Raw genomic sequence first — 15379 nt, 5'->3', positions numbered from 1 at the left:
CAAAAATAAATGCAATAGAGCAGAACAAATAATGATATAATCCAAGAAAACTTTTCTGGAGTAAAATTCATTTTGATATTGAAAAAGGAAACCAAGTAGGAATCCCAAAGCAAAAATAAATGCAATAGAGCAGAACAAATAATGATATAATCCAAGAAAACTTTTCTGGAGTAAAATTAAACTTTCATTTTGATATTGAAAAAGGAAACCAAGTGGCTAAAAAAATTGACCCAGAAGAGTCAGCATAGAGACATATCTTAGTAAAGTTATTAAACTTTTTTGTTTTGTTTTGTTTTGTTTTTTTGTGGTACAGCGGCCGTGGCTCACGGGCCCAGCCGCTCCGCGGCATGTGGGATCTTCCCAGACCGGGGCGCGAACCCGGTTCCCCTGCATCGGCAGGCGGACGCGCAACCACTGCGCCACCAGGGAAGCCCAAAGTTATTAAACTTTAAAGAAAAAGAGTCTTTTGGAAAATCAGTGAAAAAGAATGGATAAATTCTAAAATGAAAAATTATTCATAAATTACAGATTTCTCCATAGTAATAATATTCAATACCAGAAGAGAGTGGAACAATATCTACATGTTTCTCAAGGAAAAAAATATGTGGAACCAAAGTTTAAAGATAAATCCATTCTCTCCTTCAAGTATAAAAGTTATGGAAAAAACAGTAAAACACAGAGGAACTCTGGGAATCTTTCCATAAATTTCTTAGGGAAACTACTATGGGACAAACCCAAGACAACCAAGAGTTAATTGGGGAAATTGTCAAAGAACTGACATGAACATTGATATATTTAACTCTAGAAAGAGACTAAAACAAAAGTGCAGTTTAGGGTGATGGATGGGAATGTAAATGTTATTGAATCTGACAATAAAGAAATAATACAATTAATAATACATAATGAGAGGAGAAGACAAAAAGGGGCGAAGTAGAGTTGAGTTTGCTAATTCCTCACCTTTAAGAGGCAGAAGTCAAAGAATATCATTCAAAGCTGACAAATCATAAAGAAGAAGTATAGTAGCACATTTAACACTACAGAGATCAGTAATAGGGCATTTTCTTGTCTTAAATTGCATGCTAGAAGAAAGTGTGGGGGTCAGAGAAGAAATAGGAAGCACTGTAATTTTTATCACTGCTCATTTTAATAGAGCTAATAGAAACTGTCTAAATAAAGATATGAGTAATATAAAAGAATAATGTTAAATAGTAGAGCCAATATATGAATCTTCTCAAACATCAGAAAGACTAACATACCAAACAATACAAATGTTCTTGAAAACATTACGAAACATTTTTTTTAAATATAATGAAAAATCTACAGCTATATTCTTAAAAAGTTGAAAAAGAAAGAATAAAAATATGTGCATTTAGCATCCATCTCAAAAAATTAGAAAAAGAACAACAAAATAAGCTGAAAATAAGCAGAAGAAATTCATAAGGAAAAAATGAGTTGAAAAGTGAGAAAACTGAAATACAGTAGAAATATGTAAATTCAAAAGATAGTACTACAGGAAATCAACAAAATAAATTAACCATAAAATAAGAAATGGTAATGGGAAAATGACCAAATGAAAACAGAGAACATAAAAGAATAATAAAATGTTTCTTTGCACAACTTTATGCTGATAAATTTGAAAACCTATATGAAATGGATACCTTTCTAGGAAAATATAATTTGCTAAAACTAGCCCTGGTAAAAGGAGAAAAAGTGAGCACACAGATTTCCCTAGAAGAAATAGAAAAATTTGTAAAGCAGATAGACCTACAAAAAGTAGCAGATGATTTCACAGTTGTGCTAAACCATTACAAAACAGATTAATGCTGTTTAACCTCTTCTAGAACATGCAAAGACAAAGCATACTTCTAATGTCTTGTTATGAAGGAAGTATATCCTTGATAGCCAAATGTGGCAAAGATTGCACAAAAAAGAAAACTATAATCATATAAATTTACTTAATATTTTTAAATTTATTAAAAAACATAAATAAAATATTAAATCTATTAGCACATTAAAAGGATAATTAGCCATGAAAAAATAGAGATTATTCCTTAAGTAAAAGAATAATTCAATATTAGGAAAGCTATTAATAAAAATAATTAATTAAAAATAATTATCTTAGCAGATCTATTAAAAAAAATCACATGCTTTTCTCCATAATTGAAGACATTTGGCAAAGACAAATAAATATTCTTGATATAGATACTTAGTAACTTAGTAATAAATGACATTTCATTAACATGATAAAATATTTACATCTCAGCTTAGAAGCTTTATTATATTTAATAATAGAAGCATTACCTTTAATGCTAAGGGCCAACTCAGAATTGGTCCAATGATTCATCTTTATAGTAACAGTGTTTTGTTACAATTGTGTACTTACAAAACCTGAGGGAATAGAGTAAAAAAATACTACAAAACAATTTAGTAAGATAGTGCAGTATAAAATTAACAAATTAATAGATATACTATATACAATTACCTCATAGAATAAATAATAGGAATAAAAATATGTTATTTATAATAGCAATATATAGGATAAAGTGGCTAAGGATAAACTTCATACAAAATTTGCAAGACCTATCTGAAGAAAACTTTAAAACACTGCGAACTCAAATGATGACTTTAATAAATGTAATGTTCTATTATGTTCTTGGTTAGGAAGACTAATAATAGGAAAATTAATAATAGTGACCTCCTGTGAGAAGTGAAATGTGGGAATTAGAGGAAAGGAGACAAGAAGGAGATTTTTCACTGTATAATTGTATACCTTTATAAATATATTTTGGGTTTTTTTTTTTTTAACAATGTGAATGAATAGCCTACTCAAAAAAGTATAAAAAACAAAAACAGAGCATACTGATTGAAGATAATTAGATATAATTTTAATAGTCAATTTTATAATTTAATGAATTTTAAATACTATATAAAGGATGTTAAGAATAATCACATAATGTCAGAATTTTCCAAAGGGATGTATTATTTTGCCTCCTACGAACATATTGATCCAAAACAACTTTTGAATTATATCTACTGGTGACAGGGAAAGCTGTTTAAGTTAAATTCTGACTCTCTAAAAATAATTATTGAAATAAATATTTAGGAGATTCTCAATAACTATATCTGCATAAAATAACATATTTATTCTTTTCTTTTTATAGGTAGAGGAAGAAAGGTAAGTTTTACTTTGCATAGTTTCATTTTTGTAAATTTTTAAAATTCTAACGCTATCCACATAGGACTGTGCTTTGAAGTGTTTGAAAGCCCTTTGTAAAGTATAAAGTACCACACAAATATAAATATATGAGCACAGTTTACTTTGATTATAGATTATAGATGCCTCTGTTTTATTCACTTTGTTAATTTTTGCTTATAGATGTTTCTTCCAGAAGGTTGTGAATCCCTTAGGGATTGAGACTGTGTCATATTAACCTTTGTATTACTTGCATTTATCACAGCACTTAGTATATACCTTATATGTATTAAATGTCTAATTAAATGTCTAATTAACATCTAATTAATTAATTATTAAGGTCTAATTAATATATTAAATGTCTAATGAATGTCTAACAGAAGGAAATAAGGAAAGAAGGAAGGAAGGAAGAGAAGGGAGGGTATTAGTTCTACTTCAGTGGAATCGTGGTCTCTCACCCATTGATTGGGAAGTAAAGATTCATTTAAAAGAATTAATTGAACGTTTTGCCAAACACACATTACCTCCCTTTCTCTCCCCTTCTTCACATTCAAGGAGACTAAAATCTAATCCGAGAGACAAGCCTTACACTCAAGAGGACAATATTGAGGTATAGCCATGACCCTGGTACAGCTGGCTGGTTTAGCCACTTGTCATCTGGACATGGGTAATCCCAGTCAGTGAAGAGAGTTCCATTCCCTAGGAAGTGCTCTCCGTTTTCTGGTTAAGTTGAAAACTATGGAATTTGCTCTGGTCTTATCCAGATGGGCTGGGCACAGGAATCAAGAATGGAAATGAGCAGGCATCCTAATTTTCATGGCAGATTTTAGACAGCAAATTTAAATTCTTTGCCTCTGCATGCAGTGGAACTTTGGTAAAGTGATAATCAGATAATGCAATGCAGTACCTTCATGGTAAATGAAAGTGATGCTGTCTATCAAGGGGAGGTCCTTGTCACCTTTACATTTTTTGGTTCAGAGGGCAACACCATAAATTTGTCTTATTTGACATAAATATCAGTGAAGCTATTTACATTTGAATATATGTTAAAGGAGAAGGACTACAGATTCCAGCTCACATTTAATTTACATCTGAAAGCTATAAAAATATGAAACATAAAGGTTTGAGTATAGGCCTCAAACAAACTAGATAGATGGGTGAATAGGTAGGTAGATAGGTAAACAATCTGTGAAATAAAAAAAGAACTGACGGTGAGAACTGCCCTTATGTAATCAATTTGATTTGGTTAGTAGTCACCCAATTTGCTGAGGGACAACTGTCAGGCTATGTCATTTAGTTTACTGCCTTTTCCCAAAGGTGGTATGGGACAGCTGGACACACTCAAAACAGCTGTTAATTTAGCATGCTCTAGTTATGTGCTACTATCTTCATGACCCTGTTATTTATTATCAAGCGTCATCAGAAATGTGAGAGCAGAGTAATATATAAATACATTTTGTGCTTGGTTTATATAAAATTGATTTTTATTTATAATTCATTCATTCATACATTCATGTTAACCCCCAAATAATTACTGAGCCCTTGTTAAAATCCTGTAGGAGGCAAATAATACAGATGACATGATGCTGGGAAAAATGCTGTGACTGCTTCCATGGTAACGGCATGCTATAAAAGTGATGAGGCATGTCCGCAGAGAATTAAGTGATGAATAACAGATGAGAAGTAAAATAAACTGTAATTCTCATCTGAATCTGAGTACTTGAATTTTATGTTTCCCAGGGGTATGGAAATCAAAGTTAGTAAAATTATCATTCCACATAAATTGATTTATTCAAAGCCTGTATTAACAAAAGCAACAAATATTTACATATGTGGCTTACTTCCAAAATAAGAAATATCATAGAATCATTAGATAAATTTGCTATCAGAACCTGATAAGAGAACAGTTAATCCCATATCAAGTATTGTGGAACAATAGGAGGCTCATTTTTCTAATTTTGCCTGAAATAATTTCTCCTCCCTTCTTACTTGTTTTTCTAGACTTGTTCCTAAAAGGAACATTTTCTTCAGTATCATTCTCATAAAGTCCTTTATTTATTGGACACAGATTTGCATACCCTCTCTGAACAATTAAAATTCTCTTAGTATTTCAAAGAAAGCTCTTTTAGCTCTTAAAAGGTTAGCTTTTAGCTTTTAGCTCTTAAAAGCTCTTTTAGCTCTTAATTTGTATTACTTTCATGTTAAAAATGGAAAGACCTAGTCTAGAAGTTAGCGCAGAGATAAGCCTGTTCTACTTTGCCTCCCATATGTGTTGATCCCCTATTCCTCTAATCTTTTTGTAGGTGTGCTTCAGTCTACCTCCTGCCTCTGTAGAACCATTTCCAATACTTTTTTTTTAAAAACATCTTTATTGGAGTATAATTGCTTTACAATGGTGTGTTAGTTTCTGCTTTATAACAAAGTGAATCAGCTATACATATACATATATCCCCATATCTCCTCCCTCTTGCGTCTCTCCATTCTCTACATCTGCATCATTATTCCTGTCCTGCCCCTAGGTTCTTCATAACTTTTTTTTTTTTTTTAGATTTCCATATATATGTATCAGCATACAGTACTTGTTTTTCTCTTTCTGACTTCACTCTGTATGACAGACTCTAGGTCCATCCACCTCATTACAAATAACTCAATTTCGTTTCTTTTTATGGCTGAGTAATATTCCATTGTATATATGTGCCACGTCTTCTTATCCATTTATCTGTTGGTGGACACTTAGGTTGCTTCCATGTCCTGGCTATTGTAAATAGAGCTGCAATGCATTTGCAATACTTCTGAATTCTCAGTTTATTCCTGACTTCAGGAGTATTAGCTGCCTCAGCATTAGAATCAGCAAGTACGATCAGGGTACTGTTTTGTCATTGAGTCCACCATTAAGACTGTCAAGATTGTAAAATAATGTTTTAAATGAAGACAAGATCTAAGAGTAAAATACTGAGGCGTTGATTAGGTAAACCAAGCTCAGGTACATGATGGAAAACTAAGATTACCAGAATGTTAACAGTGATTATCTCCTGGGCAAGAGTATGATATTTAGTTTATCTCTCTGTTTCCTCTATTTAACAATTCCCTACTACGAACTCATGTTCTTTATATAATCAGATATAAGAACAGTATATGTAAAAGGAGAAATTTAATAAAAGAGAATTCATTATCATTGCATTTTCTATAGTTTGGATATAAGCCTCAATGCATTCATTCTCTGTAATTGCCTAGGAAAAAACATTTTTCATAGTGTATTAATGAAAATTAATATATTAATTAATTTATTGAGAACTTCTCTGTGTCCAGCTGAGAATATAAAGTAGACATAATCATGACCTTGGGGAGACCAAAATCTGTTGGAAGACAAATTCTGAAATAAATAATACAAGCAAGTACGTGATACAGTAGAGGTATATAAAGATACAATTCATGCAATATTATTTAAACTATATACTTGACATCATGCTATAAGAATGCAGTTTTTGATAATCTAAAGTTCTAAGAATCAAAAGAAATTCCATCTATACCTGTTGTGTTAGCTACATCTATTATAAGAGCAAATTAAGCTTCCTGACTTTATTTAAGTTATGATAGTTTCTTGTGTTATTTTTTACTTTCCTGTTCAGTTAATGTTTTTTCTAGATTTTCCACAGATATTGAGAAATTACCTGACTAATATTATTATGTCCGTTCTTTTCTTTCCTTAAAAGACAGCCATGTATCTCTTGTTATTTCTCATATTCTTCCATGAGTTAAAAAAAAAGGGATGGCAGGTGTTTCAGGAATGGCATCTCATAAGTTACTAAAAGCTAGGTGACATGTAATATGAGTGTGAAAATTCAAATATGTCCACATTTCTGGATTTTCTCTTTGGGTTTGTTTACTGTAAAAACTGAAGGGAAACAACTTTACACATTTACACATTGGATTAATTTTCTTTTCATGTCTTTGAGATAAGTAGTGTTTTTTTCATGAATAATGTCTGACTAAATATTTTAAAGATTGATTGTTAACTTTTTTCTCAATTTTTTTTTTACCTTTCTTACACAGAAATTTCCAGTGTTTACATGGAATATTCTAATATGACATGTTAATGCTCAACAAACAACTATATTTTGCTAATTGAACTGCTATTTTGTTTCATAGGGACAAAAAGGAGAACCAGGATTAGTGCCTGTTGTAAGTATATACTGCTTTCATGTACCATTGATAAACTTAGTTATAGCCTTGTTGTATTGATATATTATTGCTTATATACATACTTTCAAAAACAGGGAATTTATTTTATAACCAAGTTTTTAGTGTAAAAGAAGCAAACCAAAATAGATCAATTCTTTAATACAATATTTCATGTTTATTTGTCACAATTTCCTGACTTTTATTGTCACATGACTAAAGGTGTAAATCAGGGTTTTACAAAATTAAATATAATGTATGTGAATATAAAGTGATAGTTAAGATGTACATTTTTTACAGTATAAATAGCCATATAATCCAAACGGAAAGGCATCATTTAATGTGCCACACTTCTGGAAATATGTTATGCCATTATCCTGATTCAAATTCCAGAGTGTATAAGAGTTCTTAAGAGTTATTTAGACTTGTAGATGATCAAAAATATATCATTGAAGAGGATGAAAGTTCTTCACCACTCTCCTAGATCTTAAAGGAGTTATCATCATTTTTGTCAAGACAAAAGTATAACATGTTGATTTATTTGACAATATTTGCATTTTTGCTTTGCTTTAAATTGGCTTGTCTTTAACAAAGATTCCCTAAAAAGTAAACCATTAATATTGTTTTCTTTCATTTAAAAACACAATGTCTAAGGTGCTGTTTTAAGCACTTGCCAAATATTTATTTGTTTGTCTTCACAACAACTCTGAGAGGGAGGTAATTTCATAATCATTATCACCATTTTACAGAAGAGGAACCTTAAGTACAGAGACGGTAATTAATTAGTCCAAGGTCATACAACTGGTAAGGGAAGGGATGGAGTTAGAATTTGAACCCAGGCCTCTTGGCTCCAGCATTGGTGCTCTCAATCACTATACCAGTACTGCCTCCCTATATTAGAGTTTGAATTAGATAATGTCTTAGCTTTATAGGCAAGGAGGAAATGGGCATCAACTGTCAACATCTATTTGTTCTAAAAAAATTCACTGGGCTTTTGTTGTTATTCTTATTTGTTAGACTATTAAGTTTTCGAAAACTCTTTAGAATCTTATCTTTACATATTATCTTGTTTATCCTTTAGGTAACAGGCATACGTGGACGTCCAGGACCCTCAGTAAGTAGTTTCCTCCAATATTCATGGTACTCTTAAGTTCTTTGAGATACTGAATCTTTATGGATATTATATCTATGAGAAGACAATAGACTATAAAATAATGATGCTTGATTTCTTGAAACATTTTGTTTTGAAACATCCTCAAGTTTAACAATTCCTTTGCAACAGTGAATGATATTGATGAACCCTAATTAGGTTAGCTGTACTCATTGAAATTAGGGCATATTAGTCTGTTGTTTGACAATGATTAAGGGTAGACTCCTTTTATCTGTTTAATGAAACAAACTGTTAATTTCATCTGTTACTATAAAATTAAATCATATATTACAGTAGAGTTTGAGAAATTATGCATCAGATAGCATATTTCTGGTTTAGCGTAAAAGACTATTGATTTCAGGTTTGGATTAGTGGTAGCATTCACAGGTAACCAGATGGATAAGACACACACACACACACACACACACACACACACACACACACACACAATTCCTGTAAATTTTAAAACACATTAAATTAACATAAGTGAAATACTGATACGCTTTAACAGACCTGCTATAGTCCTTCTGAAGCTTTTGCTTTTAAACAATACTGTATGTTGACCTGAGTAAATCAACAGTCTAATTTTTATAACTCGATTGAAACTCTTTTGAAGAGAAATAAAATTCTCCTGGCAACTGCCATTTTCTGGAAAAAAAAGATTAATTTAAGATATCAGCACAAAATGCCACTTTTGAAGTATAATAATTTGTTATTTAAAATATATATATGTATTTATTTGGCTGCATCAGGTCTTAGCTGTGGCATGTGGGATCCTTTGTTGCAGCGTGCAGGCTCTTTATTTCAGTGCGTGGGCTTCTCTCTAGTTGCGGTGTGCGGGCTCTCTAGTTGTGGCTCACGGGCTCTAGAGCACACAGGCTTAGTTGCCCCCCTGCATGTGTGATCTTAGTTCTCCGACCAGGCATCGAACCCGCGCCCCCTGCACTGGAAGTCGGGTTCTTAACCACTGGACCACCAGGGAAGTCCCAATCATTTGTTATTTTAATGGAGAAATAACTGCAATTACCATTTGGAAAATTCTCAGTGGATTTTAAATATACGATGGAGATGATGCAATATTCTAAATCAAGTTAAAAAAAAAGATACTAGATACTTGAAGGCCCACAAATTAATAGTAGAATAAGAGGCCTTTCTTTCCATTGCTTTCATCAGCAACTTGAATAGTGATGAACAGTTTAGGATATCACGTGCCAATATGAACTCATACATTCCATCAGAAAATTGGAAATCTGGAGTTTGTACGATTTTGTAGTTCTCAAATCTGAATCTTAAGTTTTTGTGTCTGAGACAAGACAGCAAAAAAACAATCCTTACAAATTTACAGTTATTGTTCAAACTAATATATACAGCTCATTGGGCACCACGTTTTTACACTTCTTTTCAAGTCTTTACGCTTCAGTGCTAAAAAAAAAACAGCCTTTCTATGCACACAGAGCTTTTATATGCACATGGGTTTATTTTCTGTAGTCTTCAACTGAATTAAATTTTTTAAAAGTGTGATATTTCTGTTTTCCAATTTTCTTATATCGGTAAACCTTTAAAACAAAAATGTCTGAAGTATATGTGTTTTGCAGGCATAACCATTGTTTTCTGTTTTAGGGACCTCCAGGATCACAAGGACCAAGAGGAGAGAGAGGCCCAAAAGGAAAACCTGTAAGTTGGCAGTGGAGTTCCCTTTTTGCGAATTGTACTGTGTACTGCATAAGCCCGTCTACACCAAGCTCCCTGGATGCAGCAAAGAGCCAGTGGCACCGTTCCTTTCTCACTTCTATTAAACGTGACATAAAATTCAGGTCATGAGGTAATTGCATATCGATCCTGATTCAAAGGAAAGCATCACATGCTAATAATTACCTAACATCTTAGATAACACAGATGATATTTATTTGTCCTTTAGGGGGTCAAATTAAAATAAAGTAGAATCTAAGGAAACATAATGAGTACCTCATGTTGTTTTCAGAAGTTGTAAATCATGACTAAACAATGCCAAGAATGCATTGTAGAGATAAAACACCCAAGTTCTGTGATCTGTGGTTGCTACAGGAATAACCAAATAGGATAAAGGAACCAGAAATTATTAGAGGACAAAATTTTCTTTCAAGTGGTCGTATAATGAATTTATTTCCCAAGTAACACTGCCTTTTTCACTGAGCAGCTGCTGCGGAGCTATCAAAGGAGTGATTTTAAACATCAACACATTCATTACCAAAGGGAACATCTTTAAATTTAAATAATCAATTCTTTATTCTTGAGATAAGACATGAGGTTATTATATAATACGTGCCAAATGTTTTCTCTTATTACCAAGTCCTACTATAGCAATTCTTTTGCTTTTTTTATATCTCACCCTCAAACACTTATATCCTTTAGGTACTAAATACCTAGACGAGTTTGTGTATTGCTGTCATTATCCGTGTTACAATCAGAAAAATTTCTGCTGCTTAATTTTCTGTCTAATGATATCTACTAAAATTTAACTCTCTATGGATTTTTAACCTTCCAAAGATGTATTTATCCATATCTAAATGGGAAAAATAGCTGAGCAAGGAAGGAACAAACAACCTTAATTATATAAATAAGGAAAAAACATATTTTAGATCATGTTGCTAGGAACTCTTGCCACTGGTTTCATCTTTGATACTGTTTTTTGCTTCTACACATTTCACCAAGTATAGGGTGATGCCAGTACTGTTTCCATACCGCAGCTGGAGTTATGGAAGGTATTTGCAGGTATGCAGGTAAATGACAGTGGCCCCAAGGAAGGAGTTCGTAGCCATGTAGGTGGGCAGCAAAGCTGTGTCCCAATTCCCTTCCCTTATGGCCCATTCTTCATTGCTGTTCTGCTGAGCTGCCTCATCAGTGTTGGTAGCTTAAATGCTGTTAGTAGATCTTCAGATGTCTGTCCAGGGTCTAGGATGACAGAGACAGGTGGAAGATGACTTCAATTGGGTGGAGGAGGGTGGGTAGTCATGCAGAAAACACTGTGTATCAATGTACTTGTGCCCAGAATAATTGATAAAACTGAGTCCTAAGTCTAGGTAGAAGTTGCTGTGGAAATAGTTGTTGGAATTCCAGAATTTCTGTTAGGATTCAGTGAATCTACTCCTCACTCCTCTTACTCTTCTCTTCTCCACTGAGTATGTTATATGCTCCATTTCCTATCTTGGTTAAGTCTGAGACAATCAATGTGAATTGCGTGTGTGTGTGTGTGTGTTATTTACCTGGAATCAAGCAAGACAGTCCTGGCAGATACGCAAGTAGGAAATCTATTCCTCTCTTAATCCTAGCAAGCAGTGGTGTGATGGTAAATGTTTAATGACTGACTTATTTTTTTTTTAAAAAAGAAAAAGGTTCTGAAGAACCTAGGGGCAGGACAGGAATAAAGATGCAGATGTAGAGAATGGACTTGAGGACACAGGGAGGGGGAAGGGTAAGCTGGGACGAAGTGAGAGAGTGGCATGGACACATATACACTACCAAATGTAAAATAGCTAGCTAGTGGGAAGCAGCCGCATAGCACAGGGAGGTCAGCTCGGTGCTTTGTGACCACCTAGAGGGGCGGGATAGGGAGGGTGGGAGGGAGACGCAAGAGCGGGGAGATATGGGGATATATGTATATGTACGGCTGATTCACTTTGTTATAAAGCAGAAACTAACACACCATTGTAGAGCAATTATACTCCAATAAAGGTGTTAAAAAAAAAAGAATATGCCTGTAGCTTTTGCTGATTTCCCTGGTATAAATACTCCCACCAGGGCTGTTTTCAAGATACTGGCATGATGTCATAAGATACCTACAGGTAGAATGTTTTGCCTCAGGTCCCAAGACTTGCAGGAGCTGCTTACCTGGACAAAAGCTGTGGCTGACACAATATAGGCTGGTACTGCAGTCATAAATACCATTTTTCTCCCCTTACTTCATTACCATCAAACACTATAGAAGCTCGTGAAGCAGAGCACAGTTTCTCAATCTTCACACCACTGATGTTTGGGGCCAGATCATTCCTTATGCATTGTAGGATGTTTGGCAGCATTCCTGATTTCTACCCACTACATGCTAGTAGAAACACCTGCCCCCCTCCCTCATACAACTGGAACAAACAAAAACGTGTCTTGGTGTTGCCAAATGTCCCCTGGCAGTGGGGAGTGGGGGAGGGGAGCAAATTGCTTAAGATTGAGAACTACAGATATAGAGATACTCTCTTGAAGCCCTCATTACTAGCTAATGATCATAATGACTGTCTCTCATCACATATCCTTAGTTTTAAGTGTATTGTCCTGGTAAATTCATAGTGACAAACTAGCAACCTGGCAGGAGGTGGACAGTCAATGGTGTGATGATTTCTAATTGCACGAGACACAACCGCTATAGGTCTCTTCCCTCATCTGTAAAATGGGGAATATACCAATTATTACCAACTCTAACATTTCATAGTGTGTGTGTGTGTGTGTGTGATATTACTAACCATCAGTGAATAAAGTTCTTTACAATTTGGGGTCATTATTATTCCTTTCTATTTGTGAATGTTTAACTGTTGCCACCTAGTGGCAATGTACAAGTACTTTTTATTGTGGATTGCTGCCTGAGATAGTGGAGTATCCTGGGGGATGGGAAGGAATGATTATAAATAGAATACTTACCTTAATATAAAACTTATGTGATTCAGCACACTTGGAAATATGAAAATATATATTTTAATGTATTCTAAAGTTATAATTTTTGTTTTAAATATTTACCAGCAAAATATCATGTATTATAATTTTTTTCTTATTTTCACTTATAAGCTTGCTTATTATGTTCACTTAATTTTGGATAATTTTCACGTTTTTATTAATTTTAATCTCAATTTGTATAAAAGTAAATCATGTAGGCTATTTAAGAGGAGATACCGTGGAGGCACAGAATGCATCATGAAGTCAATGAAAAAGTGAACTGTCTTCAGAGCAGACTTTGAAACATGATTTTTAATCACAGAGGGCCGGGGAAAGGACACAAGTTTTTGAGGATTAATTCTGCCCTAACCTCTCTCTACTTGCACTGGAACTAAATGTAGTTTTTGGTTTTGCTTTGGAAATCTCTTTGGGAGTAGAGAGAATGTTTTAGCTCATTTTTTGTATTAACCAAACCTGGTTATCAATTAACAATTTCACATTTAAAAAATACATTAAGAGTTTTCCACATGTAGTAGTCTGAGTAGGTCAGATTACTATGTTTTCTATGCCACCACTGACAATATACACTTCCAGCTCGTGGTGTCACGTTCATATGATCCAGAAGTCCTAGATAGCAATGAAAAATTAGCCTCCAATATGTAAAATGAAAAAAGAGTGCAGTGAATGGTTAGTGGTTTAGGAGTCAGAAGGGGTTTGATTTTTAAAGGATGAGAATAACTTTCTGAGAAATTAGTTTTCAAAATGTGAGTTTTCTCAGGCTAAGCTATCTACTTCTACTTGAACACGTAAATTTGCTTAATTATTCCACTACTCCAGGAAGTAAACATGTCAAACATGAGTGTTTGAATATATTAAAATATATTAATTAAATTTCTGAATAGCTATTATGCCACCCTCCCCCAAACCATCATATGCAAACTGCCCCCTCTTTCCCCTCTGCTTGTCCTGCATTTATTCCCTCTGCTGTACCAGCTCATATCTGCTTATTGTGGGCTGGAAGATATCCTCATGCTTAGGCATGAGAAGATTCTTTTATTATTAAACTGTAACTCACTTACCATATTTTTCTTGATCCCTGCTTCTAACTAGTAAAAGTATATTGAGTTTTTTCATCCTTCCTTTCCTTTCTTTGGTCCTGTTAAGAATCTCTAGGGTTAAAAAGCCATAAAATAGTGAACAAGGCTTGTGGGAATGATGAGGTTAGGGGACGGAGCATTTCCAGAACTGAGGACGTGGCTGTTCCCCAACCTGCCTTCAGAATGTGGGCTATAGGAGGAGGGTGGAATTCAGCAGCTACAACTCATTGCTCACTGCCCTGAGAATTAGACTTGGCTGAGTTCCCGTGCCTTTCCCTCTACTTCTCATTGGTCTGGACTACCTTTGGGAGTAGTAGGGAAAATGTAAGTGTGCCAGACTTCAAGTACTAGAGTAAAGAGGATTGAAATGTGAAAATGTAATGAGCCTATACCGAGTGTCTACTATGAGCCAGGAACTATGTGAAGCATTAAAAAATTAGAAAGATGAGAAAAACCACAAACCCCAATCAAGGATCCATCACGTTCTTTTTTTAAGTCGGGGAAAGTTAAGCAAGAACATACACAGTTAATTTAATCTAAGACAGACAAGTGAATTTAGAAATCGTTGATGGGATACCCTGAACAGCAAAACTCAACCAAATAAGGAAGCTTATACTAGAATACTGATGAACTGAATACACTCTTATAATTATTTCAAGAAGGCTCATTACTGGGGATTTAACACATCAAGAGTAAAATTCTCACCCAGAATGTACCATGTCCCGATGGTAGAGGCTGTGACCAGGGCTGAAATCCGCAGTGTTGGAATAGCTGATGAAATTACTGTAGGTGGCTGGGTTGCTATTTTTAAAAAAATAATGAACACTTTATCTCCATCAAGAAGTCTGCTTTTTGCTTTCTACTAAGTACATATTTGGCAATGGGTTCTAATTTCTACTGGCTTATTTTTCCAGGGTCCTCGTGGTCCTCAGGGAATCGATGGAGAACCAGGTGTTCCTGGTCAACCGGGTGCCCCAGGACCTCCTGGACATCCGTCTCACCCAGGACCCGATGGCATGAGCAGGGTGAGATGTGTGCATTGTTCAATATCATCTTTAGATAAAATATTAAGTTTTTGATTTATTG

General features: G+C 34.2%; 1 protein-coding gene across 1 annotated transcript in view; it reads left to right on the top strand.

Moving 5' to 3' along the window:
• The window catches only part of COL5A2 (collagen type V alpha 2 chain), a 150413-nt gene that overhangs the window by 70135 nt on the left and 64899 nt on the right, over positions 1 to 15379 (top strand). Inside the window, exons 3-7 of the mRNA XM_007108047.4 lie at positions 3162 to 3175; positions 7343 to 7375; positions 8454 to 8486; positions 10143 to 10196; positions 15208 to 15318. Coding sequence (XP_007108109.1) covers positions 3162 to 3175; positions 7343 to 7375; positions 8454 to 8486; positions 10143 to 10196; positions 15208 to 15318 — 245 coding nt within the window. The remainder of the gene's footprint in view (positions 1 to 3161; positions 3176 to 7342; positions 7376 to 8453; positions 8487 to 10142; positions 10197 to 15207; positions 15319 to 15379) is intronic.

Source organism: Physeter macrocephalus, chromosome 2 (genome assembly GCF_002837175.3).
Source record: "Physeter macrocephalus isolate SW-GA chromosome 2, ASM283717v5, whole genome shotgun sequence".
Taxonomy (NCBI): Eukaryota; Metazoa; Chordata; class Mammalia; order Artiodactyla; family Physeteridae; genus Physeter; species Physeter macrocephalus.
This window is presented reverse-complemented; position numbering and strand designations above follow the sequence as displayed.